General features: G+C 35.7%; 2 protein-coding genes across 5 annotated transcripts; one reads left to right on the top strand and one right to left on the bottom strand.

Moving 5' to 3' along the window:
- Positions 1–3,052: 3,052 nt before the first annotated feature.
- LOC104894131 (hypothetical protein) lies at positions 3,053–19,476 on the top strand. Of its 4 annotated transcripts, XR_008969604.1 has the most exons (13): positions 3,056–3,589; positions 7,104–7,322; positions 9,153–9,347; positions 9,419–9,756; positions 9,857–10,076; positions 10,328–11,901; positions 12,946–13,164; positions 13,645–13,782; positions 13,870–14,107; positions 15,923–15,982; positions 17,155–17,226; positions 17,307–19,002; positions 19,122–19,476. XR_008969604.1 is itself a non-coding variant. In XM_010680307.4 (12 exons), exons 1-12 carry the CDS (start codon positions 3,299–3,301, stop codon positions 17,406–17,408), a joined length of 3,666 nt encoding a protein of 1,221 aa, XP_010678609.1. In that variant the 5' UTR covers positions 3,056–3,298; the 3' UTR covers positions 17,409–19,476. The 4 variants fall into 4 exon arrangements, 3 of the variants coding, with proteins under 3 accessions (XP_057251193.1, XP_057251192.1, XP_010678609.1); XM_010680307.4 differs by having other exon boundaries at positions 17,307–19,476; XM_057395209.1 differs by lacking the exon at positions 7,104–7,322 and having other exon boundaries at positions 3,055–3,589; positions 17,307–19,476.
- On the bottom strand, positions 18,089–19,218 carry LOC104894130 (LOB domain-containing protein 27). The gene is made up of 2 exons (XM_010680306.4): positions 18,416–19,218; positions 18,089–18,191 (listed from the first exon to the last, which is right to left on the bottom strand). Exons 1-2 carry the CDS (start codon positions 19,216–19,218, stop codon positions 18,089–18,091), a joined length of 906 nt encoding a protein of 301 aa, XP_010678608.1.
- Positions 19,477–23,606: the final 4,130 nt, after the last annotated feature.

The following is a 23,606-nucleotide window of genomic DNA, read 5'->3' as shown; positions in this document are numbered from 1 at the left end:
CTCACATTTACAAGTATTTCTTTAGTGGAACTAAATATACACTACATAATGACTATTGTTACCGAGTAATATCTCTAAAAGGGGTGTTCGTTAAAATAGAGTTTTGGAGAGAGTTTTGGAATGAAAACGCTCAAAATGAAAAAACTCCTAATATGAGCTTTTTGTTTAGAGGATTAAGTGAAAATATGTTCAATGATTTTATTGCCTCTAATAATACTACTCCACATTGTATTAAAATGTATATAAATGTCATTTCACTCAAACAAATGGCAATAAGCTTTTATCAATCAATGAATTGTTAACGAACACATTTATAAAAAAAAAAATTGTCAAATCAACAGTCAAATCTGCTGAACAAAAAGTTAAAAAACTCTAACAGCAAACTTTAAATTCTCACAGGTAAATTCTAAACTCTATTCGTTAAAAAGGGCTACTCCCTCCGTATTTTTTTATCTTTCCTACTTTGACTTTGCACATTTGCCAATGCATTTTTTCTACATTAAATATCTTTCGTTACATATTAATAAAAATTACTACCTCTGTTTTTATTTAGTTGCAACGTTTTGACTTTCACGCTTGCCAATGTACAATTTCAAATCGTTTTATCTCTAATTGTATGTAAGTAAAAATTATAAAAATTTGATATTATGAAAGCTTACATCGAAACGAATCAAACAAGACCCCACATGACTATATTTTGTTTAACATATAAATCAATAAATGTGGTCAAATAAGAGAACATGAATAGTGCAATTTGTCAAACGTTGCAACTAAAAGAGAACGGAGGTAGTATAATAATTGAATATTAATAAAGTACTCATTGAGACGAATCAAACAAGACCCCACATGACTATATTTTTTCTTATATATTGAGAAAAATTTAAAAGATTCTCTCTAATTGTGAATAGTGTCTAGATTCTAAGTGAAAAAGATAAAAAAATACAGAGGGAGTATTAGATTACAACTTGAAATGATTCCCAATCACACAATTAAACAAATCACACAATCCAATCCAAACAGGTAAAATTCTACTCCTTAATAACCTAATGACAGCAGCATAGAAGAATAAAAGATTTGACACTAGCTAAGCTACTACTACTGACTTACTGAGCTAGACATATTTTGTGGATTATAGATCCTAGGATTGTTGGCCGCCCTATTTGCAAACTGTCCAAAAACATTTCATTTGACACATTAATCTTTGCAAAATATTCCATGATTCCTAAATTTCTTCCCCTGCCAAATTGAATATTCTGATTGAATTCACCCACATAATCAGTGCACTCACTTTGCTTGATTTACTCAAACTAGTACACTTAAATAACATACTACTCGTTAATTAATCTTTCTGAATTCTATTATTTAATCTTTGTTGTTATTTTAATCAAACACCCCATGATAGAAGTAACTTCTTCTGATGTTGAAAGGTAAGCTAAATTAATTAATCAAGCTTAATGTGAAGTTGAAGTGAGTATAGCTAGGAACGTGTAGACATGGGTACAGCACGCGTCTAGCACATGTGCGACACACTTTTTTTCTTAACTATTAAACTTGCTAAATCTATACTAATACTACTCCATCCGTTTCATTTTAATCTACATACTTACACTTTTCAAGCATGCATGTCAATGCAAAACTTTAAGGACATATATTTTTAGTTTTGTATTTGTAAAAATTATAAAAAGTACATATTATTAAAATACATGTTATGATGAATCTAACAAGATTCCACATGACTATATTTCATCCGCGTATAAATCACAAATGATGGTCAAAGTGAAATTTGTGAATAGTGTAAAATATCAAAGTATAACAATTAAAATGAAACGGAAGAAATATTTTATAATAGGAATTCTTGATGCCATAAATCAAATCATTATTCATTACTTTTTTTTTGTTTTGATATATCTATTCCAAATACAAAAGACTAATTCTTTAGTTTAGTTTTTTCGAATTTTTGAGACGCGTATTTGACTATGATTATCTTTAATTACATATTACTACAGATATAAGACAATTACATTTCTGAAAAGTATATTAAGATTAGGTCATTTTTATGAGTGACACAAATTAACTAGCAAAGTTTGGTAATCCTACTAGTATGGTAATTTTGTAAGGACATAGAATTGTAACGTTAAATTTAATAAGCTTTTACGAGAAATTGAGAATTGATAAGGTTTTGTTGATCTCCTGAATTTATTATACTTTTTATGGTTGATCTCTTCCACTTATTAAAATAAGTTTATGTGAAAATATATTTAAATTCAATGGAAAAAAAGAAGCTAAAATCCAGCAAATATAAGTTCAATAAGAATATGAAAATAAAGCTAAGTTTAGCTAAAAAAAAAGTAAATAAACTAAAAGAAATTAAGACTTCTATTTTTCCGTAGCTATTCTTCGTTACCATTTGTTAAAGAGCCCATTTTTTATACTATTGTTTCGCTGGATATTTGTTTATATATAGTATGTATCAAAAACCTTCATTATTTCTACCAAGATGATAATTCCACTATTGTTATTATACTGATTAGGTAGCTCTTTTAAATCATAGTGTACAAATTATTGTTATGGGCCACAAATTCAATTAATAAGCATAATTAATTATACTAAATGGATCAAGAGGTATGCAAAATTGTAATTAACTGTCAAAGATATCTTGGTCTAATGTTAAAATTGAGGTGCTGTGAACAATATGTTATAGATTCGAATCTCCTTTCCCTTCTTTATACGTTGTACCGTGCCTCAAATGAATTACTACCTTCATTTCTATTATGCGCAACGATTTGATATAAAGTAAAGAGGAAACATGTCTAATCGTTTCAAATAATAGAAAACTAAAAAAAAAAATTTAACTAACTCTATTGACAAAACAAAAATTAGGTAGTTAACAGAATAAACAGGAGCCAACTCAACGAAGGGTCACATTTAACATTATTGGCCAAGTGTCAAACCAAAGACTTACGGGCAGCGGGCAACGGGCAACGTCTTATTGTCTTAATCATTCATCATCACAAAAAAATAAGAAAAACAATTGAATAGAGTAATATACTCATTAAAAAAAGACCTAAAAAAAAAATCAAACACAAACACAAACACAATTTCATGAATTTAAAAATGAACTTCAAAATCTGAAAACAGAAACAAGACAAGAAAAATAAAATAAAATTAATGCTCTCTAAAGCCCTTACTTTACTAGTACTAAATAGATGGTGTTTCTCTCTCCTATAATCTTCGCTACTTTTATGATCTTCTTTTTTCCTTCCATTTCCATGCCTTTCTCTCTCCTCTTTTTCTGCGCATGGGAGGCAAAGAATCCTCCTCACCGGAAACTTCTAGAGATGTATCGATTTCTTCGCCGGAATCTTTTTCCGGCGACAAAATCTCCGGCGCTCCTATGCGCGTGCTCGTGTTTCTCCATAAAGCGTTCAGAGGAGAGCTTAATCAGCTTCGGCGCGCCGCTTCTGACGCCGCCGACGAATTCGCCGCCGAGAAAAATGAGTGTCGTCGGAAAATGGCGGCGGTTGAAATTCGGAAGAGGCTTGAGTTCTTCAGGAGTGTGTTTAGATACCACTGCGCTGCTGAAGATGAGGTGACTTTTTTTCTTTTTCTCTCTCCTAATTTTGGTTGTGTGAAAGTGAGGTTTTATTTCAGTTGGTTAGAGGTCCTGATTCCCTATAAAAAATAAGGAAACTTATTTAATGTTGTGTTTTCGACATTTTATATTACTTTTGATCAGTAAGAATTGAGTTTAATGATATATTGAATGTTTTTGTTGTTTAATAATGGAATTTTGAGAACTATTCTGGACTTTTTAAAAAGGAAATTTTGACGATTAAAAAGGTAAGGAGGGAGTTAATTTTTTAAAAATTTGGCAATGTGATTTTTAAGTTGAGACGGAATTTTGTTGAACTTGTTGAGAAAATTGAACGTTATTTCGGTGATGTTTGAAATTTGGTTGAGTTGTAGGGTGAATATTTTCGTTAATTTGAAGTCAAAATTTGTGGATGTTAATGCATTGATGGGAAGAAGAAGCGTCGATAAATCATACAATTAATTTGACAATATTATAACAATATGATAATTGCTCAATGTAACAATATAGTTATGAGAAATATTACTTCTGTTTCACAATACATGCACCATGATGTTTCACAATACATTCCTCCCTTTCTATCTGGGTTTGAAATGCAATCACAACCCCCTCTCTCTTCACCCTTAATTTGTATGTCATATAAAAATGGTGCATGAAACGGAGGTAGTATACAACAACATATGTTAATAATTTATTTAAGTTGGTGTGACAACATAATAATGAAAATACAATATAGTACTTCATCTGTGTTTTTTATCCTTCTCACTTTCTTGTACGCCTCTCTCAATGTACATCTTTGAATTTTAATATCTTTCATTATATATTACCCCCTCCATCCCATAATATAGTACTTACATTACTTTTTTGGTGTCCCAAAATATTGTGCTTGTTTTTTTTTATGAATTTGCTTGGACTAAATTGTCCTCAATTTCTACACAAACTTTCCAAAATATTTCTACTTTTCTTTCAAAATATGTGCTCCTATTTATTGTTTTACACCATCCCAAGAAACATTCATTATTTTTTGATTTTTTTAAAAGGAAAAATAAAATAAAGAGCTAGTTCCAAGACAAAAGTACCAAATAAACATTTTCTTAAATATTTTTTTGAGATATCGTACTACTCCTATTTTTCTTAATTTCCGTGAAAAATGAGAAGTGTGCACTATATTATGAGACGGATGAATTAGTAAAAATTATAACGATTTAATATTAATAAAGTACTAATTGAGACGAATCAAAAAAGATTTCACATGACTTTATTTTTTCTTATAAATTGAGAATATTCTCTCTAAATATGAATAGTATTAAGATTCTAAGTGTGAAAGATAAACAAATAAAATGGGTAATAATTAAATTTATTTGACAAGATAGTAATTTAACACTATTAGTTTAACAATGTAATAATTAAATTTATTTAACAATGTAGTAATTTATAGTAATATAATAATTGGAAAGGAATTTGAAAAATTTGAGAAAAAGGCTTAGCCATCCAAGAAAGGTGTCTCGACTCTCGACCATGATCAAGACACCGAAGAACGATGTCTAAGCCATGGTGGAGACATTTGTCCTTGACGTCCATACCCTGGTCAAGACATCTAAGAAACACGTCCAAGCCAGCGTGGAAATCCAACAAAGATGTCTCCACTAAGGCTTAGGTGTTTTGGCCATGGTTCATACGTTGGTACCAGTTTATTTTAAATTATTTTCACCCATTCCAGTTCTTGCCATCGTCCATGTCTCATCTCTCGGCTTTCCCGTGAACGAATTCCCACAAGTAAGTGAAGTTGGATGAGTTTTGGGAAAATAGACTGAAAATAGATTAGGGAGAGAGTAAAGAGAGTTGGAGTGTGAGGTGTTAGTAAGGGAAGGGAAATTTCATTCTAGTTACGGCTATGGATAGAAGAAGTAGGACGGCATTCAGCTACTCATTATATATTCCAAATCTAGTCATATATACTCAAGTACCTTTGGTTTTATGGGGAGCATAGAGGGCAATTATACTAGGAAAAGACTTTGTGTACCTATAATACACTAGAAATAAACTTGAAGGAACAACATTGTGGAATCTTTCTCCTAGCAAAAAAATAATTATTCTCTATTTCTAGTGGGTGGATGTGGATCATCAAGCGTGTAATCGTGGCTTTCGCCATCATGGCCCCAAGTATCACAATTGGTTCACTCTTCATAACTTTACCTGCCAAGTTAGGTGTCGATGCCGTATGTAATACTTCTTTAGTTTCATAAAGATTTATTTACTTTTCTAATCTAAGCTATTTTACATATATCTAGTCACTTTTCTTTAACCCAATTTGGGTAATGGAACCACTCATATGATATATTTCATTTATTCTGATCTGCCTTAGTTTTTCGTCTATCTACTTTTTTTTGTCTTCATCCAGCAACTTTCCAATGGGATCCTTATTTTCATAAAAGAAAAATGAAGTGAGTTAATTAGAGGGAAAGCGACTCAGTATGAAAAGTAGTATGTGCTAATCAAAGGGATCATTTGGCTTGTGGATTTTAGTTAGCATTTTGGTTGGTTTTTGGCTTTTAGGTTGTTGATCACCCAAAAAAACATAATACCTCTATTTCTAAATAATACTTACACTTTCACTTTTAACGAATGTTGATGCAAAAATTTGGGCATTAATACCTCTAATTTTGCTTTCGTAAAAATTATAAAAAATTTGCATTCATAAAGTACACATTGAGACAAATCAAACAAGATCCAACATGACTATATTTTTCCTTACACATAAATCACAAATGATAGCCAAATCGAAATTTTATGAATGGTATCAGAATTGAAAGTATAACCATTATTTAAAAATGGAGGTAGCAATTGGTTAGAGGTGGCAAACGGGTCAGGTTCACAATTTGACTTTCCTAAACTTTAACCCTACATGTTAATTACATGTGTAGGCAAACCCTAACCCTAGAGAAAATATAATATTTAGCCTGAACTAGGCTTAGGCCCGATACGCACGACTACCCTGGCCCGATTAATAACACATTAACCTCACTTAAATTTCCGTTATTAGCTAACTTATTATAACTTTATCATCCCTTAACTTAATTTACTATTGGCTCCGAACTTAACTTATCTTACTATTGGCTCCGAACTTAACTTATATGAAATTATTAGAGCTTATTGTAATTGTGAATTGAACTTGGATGACCCTTTATCCCTTATCTAAATCTATCCGAACTTATTGGCCCTGAAGTTAAGTTGTCTTTTACCCCCAAAACAAGTAAAACAGTACGAGAACATAGCCATAGTGGGTTATTCCTTTCACCGTCAATTGGTTGTGGGGCCTAATCTTACAAATTGAACATGTCTAAGTTGAATTATGAGAGGAAAGCTTCAAGCAGCAGTAGTATTTTGTGTTAACTTAAGAAATTCCAAGCTTGCTCTACATGATAGTAATCTGTGATAGTGAAAACATTGCTTTATAGTCTTAGATTTTCTGAATAGAAAGCTTGATTGATCTTTGTTTCTTTCCCAACAGGTTATATTTTTGGCTCTAGATGCACGTGTAAAAAACATTGCTTGTACATATTTTTTAGAACACCATATAATTGATTCTACATTTGAATCAATTTTTTCGTGTCTAAACGGCATTATCGAGGACCATGGGAATCCATGTCAAGAATTCCAAGAACTTACCTTCCACATTAGCACACTACAGGGGTCAATTTGTCAGCATATGGTGAAAGAAGAGCAACAGGTACAGGATTTGATACTGTGTCCTTTTATAAAGCATACATTCTTACGATTCTAGATATTTATTAGAAAAATTTGTCGGAGATCACCTTTAAGCATCATTTTGTGTCAAAAACCACCTCTTAAGAAAAACTTGGTACAAAGTGTTAAAAAATGACCAATTAGCTGAGTGATACCATTCATTTTGAACCCTTCTTTATAAGAATGTCATTCTTTTCAAACTCACCAAATATGCTAACAAAGCGAGAATGCAGTCTTTTCGAACCCTTTTTCATGATGAGAGCGCCATTTTTTTTTTTGAACTCACCAAATTTCAACAAAACGGGAACGTCATTATTTTCGAATTCATAATGTTATTTTGTGTGCTTATATCGAGCTTAACAATCACCTTAAATTAAACCTTTGAAACATAAATTAATGAAATCTTGAACTAACATCTAATATACAACAGAAAATTGCATCTCAATTGTCTAAACAAAGTAAGATTTGTCTGTTTATCAGGTCCTAGCATTCCTAGATAGGCAAAACTCAATTGGACAGGCACACTAACATGTCTATCACTTCCACGAGCACCCCCTAATCTAATAACCTCTTCAGTATATTTATCCTTGGTATATCCTTTGCCCTCGCTAGCGTCTTTTTTATTTGACTCCCAAACCAACGAAGCAGCAATGAATTACTAACAGATAGCTCTTGTTTTGCACAGTATCAGCTGAAAAAAAATCTGCTTTTTATCTTTTTCGAGAGGGTTAACGACAAAACTGGCCTGGCAGGGAACATAATGTGGAAATGTGAAAGATTAATTCAGGTTTTTGGATGGCTTTGATACCATGTTAAGTTTAGGTTAAAGGCGTAAAAGCTTAGAGATTATTATTAACACAAAGGAACAAAAATAGTGCATCAATAAACCTAATTAAGGTAGGAATATGGGATAAGGAAACATTCCTTAACTCAATAGAATACTTTCACAAATATTGTCTTAACCTAGGTATTATCCTAAAACAGAGCCACCTTTTAGGAACTTGTTTTTGTCAAAAGCCACATTTTGTCTCAATCTCAACGTTAACTTCAAATCTCGAACCTTGACTTGCTTGTGTCGAGCACATGACCCAACAAAACCCCACTAAATATGATGGAAACCACCTTTTAAACATCACTTTTCGTCAAAAACCAATTTTTTTTCAAAATAAAAATGCACGAAACCACTTTTTACAATTTTTTTGTTGTTGTCCACATTTCCCCATGATTTTGAATCTCCAGCATTGACTTGCTCTTGTCTGACATCTGACACCCGAAGAAACGCCCCTTTTATTTCCTTTCCCCCCAATTTTCTCTCTTCACTTCCTCCTCTTAGCCCCATCTTTTACTCATTTACTCCTATCAACAATGGTCGACCGATTGCTAACTCCACATTGAATCTCTTAAGGAACTAAAATCACATTGTGGCGAAACATATACCAGAAAGAATATGCAAAGAATAAACAATAGAAAGAAAGAGGAGGAGAGCACGAAATAACACAAAATGGAGCACACTGAACTTTCTTTAATTTAATTTTTCTTTTTTGAGAGGGAGGGGGGGGGGGGGATAAAGCCTTTCTAATAAACACAAAACATATTCGTATGCAATGAAAATTTTATACAGTTTCAATTTTCAAAGGACGCTTTCGACCCTATATCAAAATATAAATCTTTGCCCTGAAGCCATAATCATCCTCCAAAGCTGATCAATCTTATCTCAACCCTTATTTTAATTGCATGCTTACTTTCACTCATTGGCACTGCATAATGATGATTCTGAGCTTATGTTGATTATACCTCGCCACCTTTATGGTAGGTGTTCCCCCTTCTGATGAGCCAATTCTCTGATGAAGAGCAAGGCTCCCTCCTCTGGCAGTTAACATGCAGTGTCCCTGTGGTACTCATGGAGGACCTTTTTCCCTGGTTAGCTTGTTTCCTTGCTCCGGAAGAACAATTGGAACTGAAACATACCATGAGAAAAATTGTGCCCCATGACAAATTGCTGCAAGAGGTATATTTTGACCGAACTGTTCCTCGAAGTCATCTTTTTTTATTCTAATAGTCGATTTTACTCTTATGAAGGTGGTGATTTCCTGGATCAATAAGATGACTCAACCACCCTCAGGAGACACTGTCAATTATGGCCCATCATCTGAGAATCTTGATGCAGTGGACAATTCAAAAGACACCTCTAATCATGGCTTGCTTAAGACCTCTTTTGATAGTAGTTGTCAGTCATACTTGCACCCAAATGTTGAAGATGGCCCATTTGATGGCCTTGTGCTTTGGCATGCTTCCATCAGGTCCGATTTTAAAGAAGTTTTAGACAAGCTCTATAAAGTAGGATCAAAGAAATTCTCAAGCTTGGCATCACTGCTTGTTCGGATCAACTTCCTCACAGATGTGCTGATTTTTTATAGGTAGCCTCTTTTAAATGAAACCGGAATCAATTTAGTTCTTGTTGAGCCTCTTGTATACCTTTATTGTCAGAATTTTATGAAAGCATATTTTTAATTGCAGTGAAGCATTGGAAAGAAACTTTTATCCTTTGTTAGAAGACGCCTCTGTACCCTCATACAAAGCATTTCCTAGCAAAAATGAAATTGAAGGATTTCAGAAGATTGTAATCGATGCTACTCAAATTAATTTTTCTAATCCAAGATTTTTCGAGATGCTATGTAGTAAGATGGAGGATCTAGTGTTGGCAACTAGTAGACACTTGTCTTTTCAAGAAACAGAGGTATCAAAATTGTCTTACTGCATTTATGCCGGGTCTAATAAGATGCAAGAGTTGTTGTCCTGACTTTTCTTTCTCAGGATTCATAATTTGATAAATGCTTTATCCGCTTCAGCAAGTGTTGATAAGCTTAAAATAATGTGATTATCATTCTTGTTTCACCTTAAAACCCGAGTAACAACTTATGTATACTGTTCTCTTCCTTGTTAATCTTGATCTTTATGTTCCATCTCATTGTTTTAGTTTTCATTCAGGTTTTCCCTTCCATCAGGAAGAACTATGACAATGAAACCCAACAGAAGTTGCTATTTAGGAGTCTTTGTATGCTGCCCCTTGGCCTGTTAAAGTGTGTGGCGACTTGGTTTCCTTCTCGCTTGCCCAAGGATAAGTTGAAGTGTATTTTACATGGCATTAAGCAATCTGGCTTCCTTGCTGAACCTTTTGCGTCCCTTTTACATAAATGGATTCGCATAGGTTACTCAGGCAAATTTACTATGGAAGATTTACGGGATATGTTCAATAGCAGAATATCTTACATGTTTGAGCAGCTTAGGACAGGTGAAGATCCTGACAACAGATTAGAGCATTCCGGGAAGGAACATAGTTCTCTTGACAGCTCCAGCTTTATTTCCAATTCTTTAAGCAAATGTTCCCTGCGAACTGAGAAGCATGGGACATTGTACTCTAGTGGAATTAATTTGCTTGTGTATTCTTCACGCGCTTCAAATCAGGTGTATACCTTTTCTGGATTTCCCATTGAAGGAGTTTCTGCTAGTCACCGAGAACCGAGGCCGTTGGACCACATCTATTATTTCCACAAAGCTATTAAGAAAGACCTCGAGTCCTTAGTTCTTGACACGATTAAGCTACCCAAAAACATGGAGCTTTTTTTGGATTTCAATCGACACTTTCATCTAGTGCGATCTCTATATGAGCTTCATAGTGAAACCGAGGATCAGGTGGCGTTTCCAGCTCTAGAGGCAAAGAAAAAGATCCAAAACCTTACACAGTCTTATTCAATTGATCACAAACTGGAAAATGAATGCTTTCAAAGAGTTTCTGGCATTTTGGATGAGATGTCTGAATTATATAACACACTTTCTAGTTCTAGCGTTGATCAACAAGGGGCAGTATTAATGTATCATCAGTTGTGTTTAAAGCTCCAGGATAGTTGCAAACTGCTGGAGAAGATATTGAATGATCACATACATCGGGAAGAGATTGAACTTTGGCCTTTGTTTAGAGATTACTTCTCCATTGAAGAACAAGAAAAAATTGTAGGGTATATGCTTGGAAGAACAAGGGCAGAGATTTTGCAAAAAATGATAGTATGGCTTATGGCCTGTTTAACGTCAGAAGAGCAGCAAGCTATGATGAACTTCTGGCGCAAAGCCACGAAATATACAAAATTTCATGAGTGGTTAGGAGAATGGTGGGAAGGACTGGAAAGCTATGCTTGTGCTGAGGTAGAAAAGCCAGATATTTCTTGTTCATCAGCAATGGACTCCCTAGATATTGTCTCAAAGTATTCATCTATGGGTGTTTCTAATGACAGAGGGAAGAACTCCAAAGATGGAAATGTGAAGTTACCTTACGATGAGGCCAAGACTATCAACATGGTTAAGAAAATGGAAGGTCTTGAGAAGGACAACAAGAAGCATAAATCTTTTGAATACAAAATCCTTCTAAGTGAGAAGGAGAAGCATAGAAGAGAAGGGAATGTTACTGATTCAGTAAGTGAACTGGAGGCTGAAATAAGAAAGGTGTCACAGGACTCCTCTTTGGATCTGCAAGCAAAAACACGAATAATGCAGGATTTGATGACAAGGTTGATTCCTCTCCCCACCCACCCAATTTCTTTCTTTTTTTCTTCAGTTCTTGCTTATGCCTTTTAGGTGTATGAATTGATTAAATCTAATGCATTGAGTGATTGAGATAATTACAATATGACTTCATCTTGTTTCAATTAGTTGTCTTTTCTCTCTTCTGGTGGTTAATTTATGTATGATCATTATATCCTATTGTGTTGAGCACCTCTGGTCCTGGTTCTGAATTGCTTCTACTATGGAAATAGCTCATAGTTGGTACTTATCTTGCAGATGTATGAGCTTCTTTTTTATCACATCATACAAACTTCCATCTACAACGCTGGGTTGACAAGCTAAGCATGATATGTTCTGCCTCATGCATCTTTAATATTTGGAAAAAGCTCTTAATATTGAAGTTGGCTTTACAGTTTTGTCCTTTTGCTTGAAAAATCAATATCCATGTGCTCCAAAACTCACACCCATAGCCTCTAAGTGTTTGATATCATAAAAATCCTGATTGAAGCATTGTTGGTGTTATGCAGATCGTGGCTCTGATACACATTGCCAATTGTACAAAGGTGTCATTGCTCGGTTGTTTTGTCTAACAAGTAACAACTAGTTCTCCATCCCTAAATAGATTCACACTTGCCTTAAATGAATGTCTGGAAAATTTCACACTTGCCTTTTCACCTTTCCAAGTTACTTTTTCTCCCACCATCACCACACGTTCTAGTTCTCTCTCTCTCTCCCGACACTTCATCCGACTTTTTTCTCTCTCTCAGGCCAATGTTATCGATCTCCAGTGCCAAAAACAAGTGTGAAATTTAATTAAGGACGAGGAGAGTATGTATACACTATTATCTGTATGATGACCAGAAAATAGTTATGATAATGCATAGTAGTGATAATGCAGTGTTATGTTGTTTGGAATATACTCTTTCTTGACGAACATGGTGATTCTCTTGTATCCTCATAGTAGTCTTTCTTAGTTGTTGCTTCTCAGATTTTTGATGCAGTATGTGTTTAGTGGCTTCTAATTTGTGCTCTTGCCTTTTCATTCTTAGCCATTGGCCGGTTGCGCAATCACTGTCTGATTCGAACAGTGTGATTAGAAGTGAATCTGGAAAGCTTCCAGGTCAGTATCCCTCGTATCGGGACACAGGAGACTCTGTGTTTGGTTGCAAACACTACAAGCAAAACTGCAAGCTTGTTGCATCTTGTTGTGACCAGCTTTTCACATGCAGACGTTGTCATGATGAGGTTTCTGATCACTTGATGGATAGGTAAAATACGATGAATCAATGACCTTCTTTTTATGAGTGTATCCCTTTTTAAATAAACGCTTTATTAGAATAAGAATACTCTGATATTAATCTGATACTATTATCTGAATATACTGTACTATCTTGTCACTATAGTGTCTCCATAAGGACTCGCTTTGTACTGGTATACTTCTTCCATTTCAAAATAGTTGCACCATTTGGTATTTGGTCACTATTCATCAACCAACTTTGACAAGCTTTATCTCACCATTATATAAGAATAAATATAGTCAAGTGGGATCTTGTTAAATTCGTCTCAATACGAGGCTTTCAAATATCAACTTTTTATAATTTTTACTTATACACAATTAGAGATATTAACGTTCAAAAGAACGTGTTGCCAAATGTGAAAAAGCAAACGGTGCAACTATTTTGAAACGGAGGAAGTATATGATGAGTCCTAAATTGAGGAGATCTTCACCATCTTACACACTTGTGCAGAAAATCCACAACCCAAATGATGTGCATGAAATGCTTGGAAATTCAACCCATTGGATCCACTTGCCTTACTCCTTCTTGCAACAAGTATTCTATGGCGAGATACTATTGCAAGATTTGTCGGTTATTCGATGACAACAGGTCCATTTACGATGAAGCACTTATTTTTCCTTCTATCTTATAAAAGATGTGGTCTGTGAATTTTCTCTAACACTATTTGTTATACAGGGAGATTTACCACTGTCCCTATTGTAACTTATGCCGAGTTGGAAAAGGATTGGGGATTGACTACTTCCATTGCATGAAATGTAATGCATGCATGTCCCGATCTCTTTCATCCACACATGTATGTAGGGAGAAGTGCATTGAGGATAAGTGTCCTATATGCCATGAAGATATGTTTACTTCAAGTGATCCGATAAAGGCCCTAGCTTGTGGTCATTTGATGCATTCATCATGCTTTGAGGTGCTTGAAAAAACCTCTCCTTTTTCTCTTTTTATACAACTCAGACATATGTTCAAGGCTACAGAAAAAATAGCTGGATGTTATAGAGTATTAGTATTTAAAAATAGGACGGATTCATTTTGTGGTAAATGAATATTAGCTAACTTCTAAGTCCTCATCGTGTATTACTTCTGTTAACTTATCCATAGTAAACAAACTAATAAACATATGAAGAATCAGTTGGATTATTTGAGTATATATTCAAATGAGTTCGAAGTGATGATGTTTATTGAGTAAACCTTATATTGTGTGACATTTGACCCTGTAAAAGAATGTTTACTATTCATTTGAAAATCGATGAGCATGAGATGATTATTTCAAAGATGGACTCCGAGACATTTTTTTTATGAAAACATATAGTATATCTACAGATTTGAATAAAAGAATTACAATTTATAAAAAAAAAATTCACTGTTACACCTAGTAGCCCATCTCGCCATATACTTGAATAAATTTGATATATAATCGAATTATAGAAAAATAATCATGATGTAGTTGTTCACTAAAAACATGTAAAAGGAGTTATATTTCTATCATATCTTACTCACATTTATATGCTTTAAGCTTAAAGTTACTCTATTTCTATTGCTGATAGTTATTTTCCTCTTAATATGATCATGCGTGAATATTAATATAAAGGTATATGCATGTCAGTTCTTAAGATCAAAATTATGTATACCTTCTGTTCCAAATAGAAGAAGTAGTACGCCCTCCACCCCAAAAATATCTTCAAATTTGTGTTTTGTACAGAGATTGATAGATAATAAAAGTAGAACTCAAAAAATTGAAACTGGGTAGACAGAGCATAGAAGATATATGCATGTCAATTCTTAAGATCAAAATTATGTATACCTTGTGTCTGAAACAGAAAAAGTAGTACGCCCTCCACCCTCAATAGTATCTTCACCTTTGTCTTTTGCAGAGAGATTGATAAATAATAAAAGTAGAGCTAAAAAAATTGAAATTGGGTAGACAGAGCATAGAAGAAGCAAGAGCAAGTAAAAGTTTGGGAGAGAAAAAGGGTTGATGTAATGGAAAGTGAAAATATTGTTTTAATTCAATAGTAATGTGAAAAAAGTTGGGACATACATATTTGGGTGGTGTGAAAAAACATTGTGGGACGGCAGGAGTACTATACAAGTCTAATAAATGATGTCCGTATATTGAATTGCTTATAATTTACGTACTTTGATCAGCTCTCTGCATATTTAACTGTTAATATATATTTGATGTGATTAAAGACTAATATTTAATTGTTGTAATGTATGTATATATCTGAAGTGACTAGATACTATGTTCTTTCAAAAAAAAAAAAAAAAAGATACTATGTTTGAATTCTTATGATGTAAGGGATACTGCTTACATAATTTTCAACAGCACTCTATTCGTTGTGTTGAATGCTCATCAAGTTGAGAACTAATTCATCTGTAAATCTATACAACCAACAATTGAACACGAGGATCAATGAATTGAGGTGGACAAAATGCAAGAGAGAGAGTGATTATAGAAAGTTGCTCTCTCAACCTTTTATTTTTTTTACTTATCATGTAGTGTCTTTGAATTAATTAATTCTTTGTTTGAACAAATATTTGCATTAGTCATATCATCTACTCAGAGTAAAGTTGGAGACTTGAGCATATAACATCTTTTAGCACATAAAACTTCAACGAATAAGATTAATTGTCATGCAGAAGGCCTGAAAATTACCAAAACATGACTTCTTAGTGTGCAACACCAGAAGTAATTCACTCTGAACTGTTTTCACATGGTGATCAGGACTACACTTGCACGCGCTATACATGTCCAGTCTGCAGCAAATCTCTTGGTGATATGCAGGTTTGTATTTGGCATTCTCTTGGATCTTGCTCTATTTATAATATATAGCCCCAACTGTTTCAACTTTTGGCCTTGAATAGAATTTTCCCATCCTATTCCTGTTGGGGCCTAGGTCTGCCCTGCTTTATAGAAAGCTCTCTACTGTTGGTTAAGATATTTATCCTCCTAGGATTTGTATTACCCCATTTCTGGGAGAAATAATAGTAATTATTATGAAACAGATGTTTCAATTTGAAGTGGAAATTTTGTTATCTTCATGATCCAAGATTTTGCGGACTTGCAATGTTGACAAGCATAACATCCAGTTCTCGATTTCCGTTTTTCTTCTGATCCACGTTAGAATCAAATTTTCTCTTTTACTTTATCAGTAACAGTCTAACATACACAGATACACTGCTGAAAGACATGATGCTAGAATGCATTGTCAATGACACTTCATGTAGTGATGGCTTCGCGCTTATACCATGATATTTAAGTATATGCTTGGTCATCCCACAGATATAACTATTGGGATAGTGCTGTCATCGATTTCAAACCCTAGCGAAATGACTACCCCACCATCTTCTCATCTTTGGCATTCAATTTGTATGTATAATTCATAATGAACTTTTCTTGAGCATATCATGTGTGCTGTTTTGATCTTCTTCTGTTTCAATTCATCAGAAACTTTTCTCTTTGGCTATGAACACACCTTAGGCGTTGTCTATTTCCAATGGACAAGGATTGTTTGTGTATGTTGAATTTGTCTGAAAGTGAGATAGGTTGGCGTGGTCCACAATAATATTATTGTGGACCTAAGCCACTTGTTTAACATAGTGACCCCTTTTTTTCCATGTAGTAACCTTTTAAAATCTGAAGTTACACTATACAGTTATTATCTAGTATCTACTATAGTTACTATAGTCGCTCTTTCTAATATTAGTTTATCATAATGAAATTTTCATTTTGTGACATAGTAACTTTTATTCCACATAGTCAAACTTTACAATCTATATATCTACTAATCTTTTATATCTATTTTTTTTTTTAAATATATATTGACCCTTTTCTTTCATAAATCACATGAATTAGTTTTAGGTCCACATTAATTTAGTGTGGACCAAGTCCATATAAGTTTTTAACGAACAAGAGTTACATTGACCAATTCCTAATACTGGAGGGATATTCTACAGGTGTTATTTGGAATGTTGGATGCACTATTGGCTGAGGAGAAGATACCAGTGGAGCACATTGGACGGACTCAGGTTAGTGCTATCTTTAGCAAACAATAATTCCTCTGGGTTTCTAAAGAATGTGTAGTCACACTTGGCTTCTAAATCTCCAGGCCATATTATGCAATGACTGTGAGAAGAAAGGAATTGCTCGCTTCCATTGGCTGTATCACAAGTGTCCACTTTGCGGGTCTTACAATACCCGGCTTCTGTGACTCCATTCTCTTAATACAAGACGGCAAAAGGGTAAAAGCAATCAATCTTGTAAATAGGATGTTATTGTATGGTTCAACCAATTTTGACACATTCAGTCCATTAGAGTACATGTCTAGATATAGGAGAAAGATAAGCGAAATCATGATGTTCGAATAATGGTAGGTCATAGTTCCTTTATCTGATTACATGCCTTAAATACACTTCTTATGCTCCTTATTACATCATAAGCAATGCGGGGTATCAGATATTAGGATGATCCCCCCATTGGATGATGTGAATTATAAGGATGATTTATATGATACAATAGGAATTGTTTCTGTATGATTGACAAAGACACTCCATGAGGGTTGTTAGTCTTTTCATGTAGTACTGAAAATCTTATCAGAGAGCTAGTGATGTTTCGTATTTTCTGGTATGTTCATAGAATGAGTTGACGGCACATATACATAGATATTGGTGCAATATTGAGGAAAGTACATTTCTTTGGAAGATGAGTTATGTGATTGAACGAAACCAATATAGTATATCTTTCATTTATGTTATTGCTGAAGTAATGAATACAGTTTTCTCATGGGTAACATAAATCAAGTGTGAAACGAAAGAAAAAGAGATATAAACTTTACCCGAGTAGGGAAGAAAAGCCTTGGAAAAATATCCCTCAAAAATGCTACCTATGTTTTTAATTGACACTGGTAAGGCTAAAGCATGCAGCAGCACTCCTCAACTCATTCTCAGCAACATGCTCTGTGAACTGTGTTGCGTCTTTTACAGATGATTCAGGGCTGCATATACACATTCAATTAGGATTAGTTTTTCAAATACAAATGTACAGAAGAAAAGAGATTTAATCTACTTGATCTTGATCAGTTTTCTGCATTCATTTTAACTTGTTGCCTTCCGGTCAGCCCTTGATGTTTTTTCTTTCACTACCTTCCTTTTACCAAAGAGCATGATGAATATTTCCTATATATTTTCAATATAATTGAACCATGGTGAGTGTTGTTACCTTGAATCGTATGCTACTTTAGAATCAATGTATGACTGTCTATCATCAATGGTGTCAAAGTAAGGGTGCATGTCATTATAATCTTGAAAGGCATTCTCTTGAAAAGCAGGTGATTCTGAGGTGATCACCAGCTCTGATTGTATAGGTATTGCATTCTCATTCTCACTGTTAGTATTATCGTGTATTCCTGGATGTTGAATCCACATTGAGTTCAGTAGTGGTTCTTTGACATCGAGATAACTCGAATGGTACGGACTGCTGCTGCTTGAATACGAGTGATTCTGAGAAAGAGGTACCACATTCTCAGAATTGTAATGCTGCTGGAGAACCGCTGTATTCTGGTTGTAAAATGATGGAATAATGTTACTTGGAGGTCCCATTCCCAGCTGTAATTGTGAAGCCGAGTTGATATCAGTAAAGGAGACAACATTTGTTGAAATCTGTTGATGATCATGCTGGTGGCGATACGTGTTAAGCATGGAATGAACAGCATAGAGTTCTTCCTCACATTGCCGAATTTGATTTCTTAAGTGCTGAATGACCTCAACACATCCATATACCGGGGAACGTTCTCGAATATTGGCTTGGTAAATGATGGAACTCATGGCCTCATTGTGTTGGCTAGGGTGTAAGAGTTTCAGTAGTTTTTGGATTTTTTTAACTCCAAAGAGTTTGTGAACATTCTGGAACATTTTATGTTGATCAGGAGGGAAGTATGGCGCAAGAGGGCACGTCGATGTGCATTTCCTCCTTTGGTATTTGCAGGCAGCGCAAGCTTGATTGTTGCCACCTTTAAGGGTCATTTCTCTGATCAATCTTCCCTTTCAAGAATGCTGATTTTGATCAGAATTCATCAAGTTGTAGTTGGATACAGAATACAGAAGGAGATGAGAATTTTTGGAAAGTGTAAGCAAGAAGAGATGTTTGTTAGTGTGATCTGAATAAGTCTTAATATAACCGAAATTACTGGATGTGGAAAAGACTTTGTAAAAACAGATTTGGATTATAGTAAGTTGTAACGATTTTTACTGAAATGTGTTTATTTTGTTTGTTTGTTTGTTTGTTAGTTTGTTGAAATCTGGCCGTTGTGAGGTCAACTGGTGGAAGTAATTTAGAAGGGTCCTATTTTTTTGGGTTGCCTAGTGCTAGCTTTTCTCTTATCTCACTATAGTAGGATAATCTAAACTGGCTTAAATAGTTGTTTCTTTTTTTTTTCTTTTTTGAGGAAGGCTTAAATAGTTGTTTCAATTATGGCAATTGGCAAATGAAGGTCAATTAACAAATTTTTATTTTCCTGTGGGGTTCTTTTCAAAAAAAGAAAAACAAATTTTTAGAAACTGAGTCTCTAAAGATTATACTGGCATGCCAAAAAAAAATACTAGTAACATTAAGATTAAAAGTTTTTTAAAATATGAAATCCTAATGTTTGATCAATTTTTTTTTTTTAATGCTGAAGAGGGAAGTACCCAAAAAGAGAAGAAAAACAAAAACAAACAACAACACTAACAAAAGAACTATAACTAAAGAAACAAAGGAAAGCTAACTAGGGAGGAATGAGGCGTGGCAAAGCCACGCCCCTAAAATCCTCATCAACTATACTACGAAGTTCTATTGGAATATCCTCCAGGATGACAATCCTTAGAGTTTGAGCCACCCCATGATTGGCGAGCCAATCAGCGGCCCTATTGCCTTCACGATAAACATGCTGGATTCGAGTTTCCCATTCTTCTTTGCGAAACAACTCATGACATCTATTGATCAGGTGTGCACATTCAGCTTCCCCTGGCTCATTCTTTTGCATTAAATTCACACGAGCCTGGTTGTCCATCTTCACTACGAGTTTACGAATTTGCAAGTTGCGAGCTAGCTCCAGTCCCCGCAAAAGAGCTGTGACCTCAGCACGAAACGTTGTACCAACACCAAAACCACACATCATAGCTGAAATTACATTACCATAGTGATCACGAATAATTGCCCCTCCCCCAGCTTGTCCCGGACTTCCTTTAGCAGACCTGTCCGTATTTAAGGAATACCATCCAGGAGGTGGAGGGTGCCACGATATATGAACCTCCCTTCTATGAGAAGATTGAGTTGTACGACCGTCCTCCAAGGGTGACAGGCTACGAATGATTTCATCAACACGAATTTGAAGGAACGCACCTATATCCAGTGGGATTTCATGGCTTTTATTGAAGACAAAGCAGTTTCTCCAACGCCAAATCCACCATGTAGTAGTACCGAAATAGGTAGCCCAATGCATCCTTTCATTATCTTCTTCTTCATTAAGGTTGGCCATCAACCATTGCTTCAGATTACTACGCTTGAATAAAGGGGAATCAGCAGGCCCGCCCACCTTCCTCCAAATACTCCGGGCAGCTGGGCAATCTCTTAAAATATGGAGAACAGATTCAGATGGATGGTTACAAATATAACACTTCGAGTCATCCGATAACCGTCTTTTGACGCGATTCTCATTGCCCAACAACCTGTCATGACATACAAGCCATAAGAACGCTCTTATTCTTTGTTGAACCGGAGCTCTCCACACAAGGTTCCAGAGAGTATCTTCAAATTCATTTGTTTCCTTCCGAATGATGGACATAGCATTTTTAATGGTGAATTGACCCTTGGAGTTATTTGCCCAGTAGAGAAGATCTCCTCGATTGGGGTCATTTTGCACCTCATGGACTTGAATAAGTTTAAGAATATCCTCCTCCAGAAAGTGGGCGAAAGAGTCCCATTTCCACCCTTGACCTTCTTCCCACATATCCGCCACCTTGATAGACGCATAATCCTCTGGTAATGCATGGGTAACCATCGAATCTAGCGGTGCTGAGGTGGCCCATTTGTGAACCCAAAAAAGAGTATTTAACCCATTACCAATCGCCACTCTAGTCCCTTCACACAATACTTTCGCGTTTTCAGTACCACTCCAAACATTAGACATCCCTCCTTTAGGCTCAAACATATTGATATGGCAACGATCATTACAATATTTCGCTCGCAAAACCCGCGCCCATAGAGCATTAGGTTCCTTCAATATGCGCCATCCCAATTTCGTAAGGAACGCCGAGTTAGCCTGTCGAGCAGACTTAATCCCTAACCCCCTTGACTCGTGGGTCGTTGAATAGTTTCCCAAGAGAGTAAATGAATTTTTCGGGTGTCCTCATTGCCACCCCAAATAAATCTACGCATCTTTCTATCCATGTCATCACAGATCGCTCGCGGGACCTTCGCGGTCTGCATAGAGTAGTATCCCAAAGTCGCAATAGTAGAATTAGCGAGAGTTATGCGACCCGCCAATGAAAGGTACTTAGATTTCCAACCCGAAAGTCGTCGATCAATCTTCTCACGCAGGTGGCTAAAGGTAGCTTTGGTCACTCTACTTGTGAACGTCGGCATACCCAAATACATACCAAGATCCGAAGTTCTTTCCATCCCCAGTGCACTTCTAATTTCGGCTTGCATATCCAAGTCCATGTTGTTCGAAAAATAGACTCTCGATTTGGAGAGACTAATTTTCTACCCCGACGCCTTACAGAAGCGAGTAAGACAATCTTGGACCACATTAGCCTGATCAACACTTGCCTCAGCAAACAAGATGATATCATCCGCAAAAAAGAGGTTTGAGAGCAGCGGACCGTCTCTACTAGCCTTAATTGGTTTCCATTTTTAGGCTATGATTGCTTCTTCAATAGTTTGGTACAACCTTTCCATACACATCACAAATAGGTACGGTGATAAAGGATCACCTTTACGAACACCTCTACTCGGGGCGAAGCTTGAGGACGGTTCTCCGTTCCACAAGACCTTAAGCCGGGCAGTTCTCACACATTTCATGATCACTTCTACTAAAAGAAGTGACAGATTCATTTGGAGAAGGGTGTCGCGGATGAAGGCCCATTTCAATCTATCGTAGGCTTTCTCAAAATCGATTTTGAGCGCCATGTACCCCTTCATTCCTTGTTTCCTTTTCATTGTGTGGATGACTTCTTGAACAATCACAATGTTATCGGTTATTTGTCTCCCCGGAACAAAGCTACCTTGGGTGTTGGAGATGAGAGAAGGGAGAATAGGTTTGATGCGATTAACCAAAGTTTTGGTAATAATTTTGTAACCGACATTGCAGAGCCCAATCGGACGAAATTGCGAGGCACGTTCTGGGTGATCCGTTTTAGGAATCAGAACTATATGAGTATCATTGAGATGCTCCGGCATCCCTTTGCCCTCCAGCACCGACATCACCGTCTTGATGACACTGTCCTTTACAAGATCCCAGTTTTTTTGGAAGAAAAGGGCCTGAAAACCATCGGGACCAGGGGCCCGAAGAGCGCCAAGACTCTTAACCACTTCTTCGATTTCAATATGGGTGAAAGGTTTGCATAAAGCTGCCCAGTTTGTCGATGATAATTCTGGAAAAATATCCATCGGGATATTAGAGACTTCATCCCCTCCATCCTCAGTGAATAATGAACTGAAGTAGGAGACCATAAACTCCTTTATTTTCTCATGATCCGATATCCATTCATCATCATCATTTTTAATGGCCACAACTTTATTTTTCCATTGACGTACCACCGAACTCAAGTGAAAAAAAGTAGTATTACGATCTCCATTACGCAACCATTCCACCCGAGCTTTTTGATACCAATGAATTTCTTCTTGGGCCAGGACTTCTTCCAACTCATGACGAAGTCTGCCCTCTAATTTAATCAGCCCCCGGTGATGGTTTAAAGACAATTTAGCCTGAATTCCAGCCAACCTAGCCATGAGCATTTTTTTCGTTTTGAAAATGTTATGGAAAACTTCACGGCTCCAGTTTTGTAAATTTTCAGAGAGTTTCAACAGCGATTCCGATAAGGAATCCGAAGGGTTCCAGTGATCATGAACAAAATCGTTAAAGTTCTCATGGGTCATCCAAGTAGCTTGGAAGCGAAAAGGACGGGTAGATGACTGTAGAGGAGCAAAACCATTTGGAGAAATCAAAAGAGGGCAATGGTCAGACGCTATCGATGCAAGGTGTTTGGATTTAGCATTCGAGAAACGAAGACCCCATTCCCCATTGCATAAAGCTATGTCTAGTCAAGCAGACTTCCGAGTCTCCGGGGAGAGGCCACGGACCCAAGTATGCGAGGCACCAACAAATTCCACTTCTAGTAATTCCATGTCTTCTACCCATTCATTAAATCGA

This window comes from Beta vulgaris, chromosome 5 (assembly GCF_026745355.1).
Source record: "Beta vulgaris subsp. vulgaris cultivar EL10 chromosome 5, EL10.2, whole genome shotgun sequence".
NCBI classification, from domain to species: domain Eukaryota; kingdom Viridiplantae; phylum Streptophyta; class Magnoliopsida; order Caryophyllales; family Amaranthaceae; genus Beta; species Beta vulgaris.
The sequence above is the reverse complement of the archived record's forward strand: the minus strand, read 5'-3'. Positions and strand labels throughout refer to the sequence as shown.

Bases quoted from the DNA above. Each gene is read 5' to 3' on its own strand.
- LOC104894131 (XM_010680307.4), top strand. From the start codon at position 3,299: ATGGGAGGCAAAGAATCCTCCTCACCGGAAACTTCTAGAGATGTATCG. The intron at 13,783-13,869 runs GTCCATTTACGA...TTTGTTATACAG, and splicing joins CGGTTATTCGATGACAACAG to GGAGATTTACCACTGTCCCT. The intron at 14,108-15,922 runs GTGCTTGAAAAA...CATGGTGATCAG, and splicing joins TGCATTCATCATGCTTTGAG to GACTACACTTGCACGCGCTA.
- LOC104894130 (XM_010680306.4), bottom strand. From the start codon at position 19,218: ATGACCCTTAAAGGTGGCAACAATCAAGCTTGCGCTGCCTGCAAATAC. The intron at 18,192-18,415 runs GTAACAACACTC...GTGTATATGCAG, and splicing joins AAAGTAGCATACGATTCAAG to CCCTGAATCATCTGTAAAAG.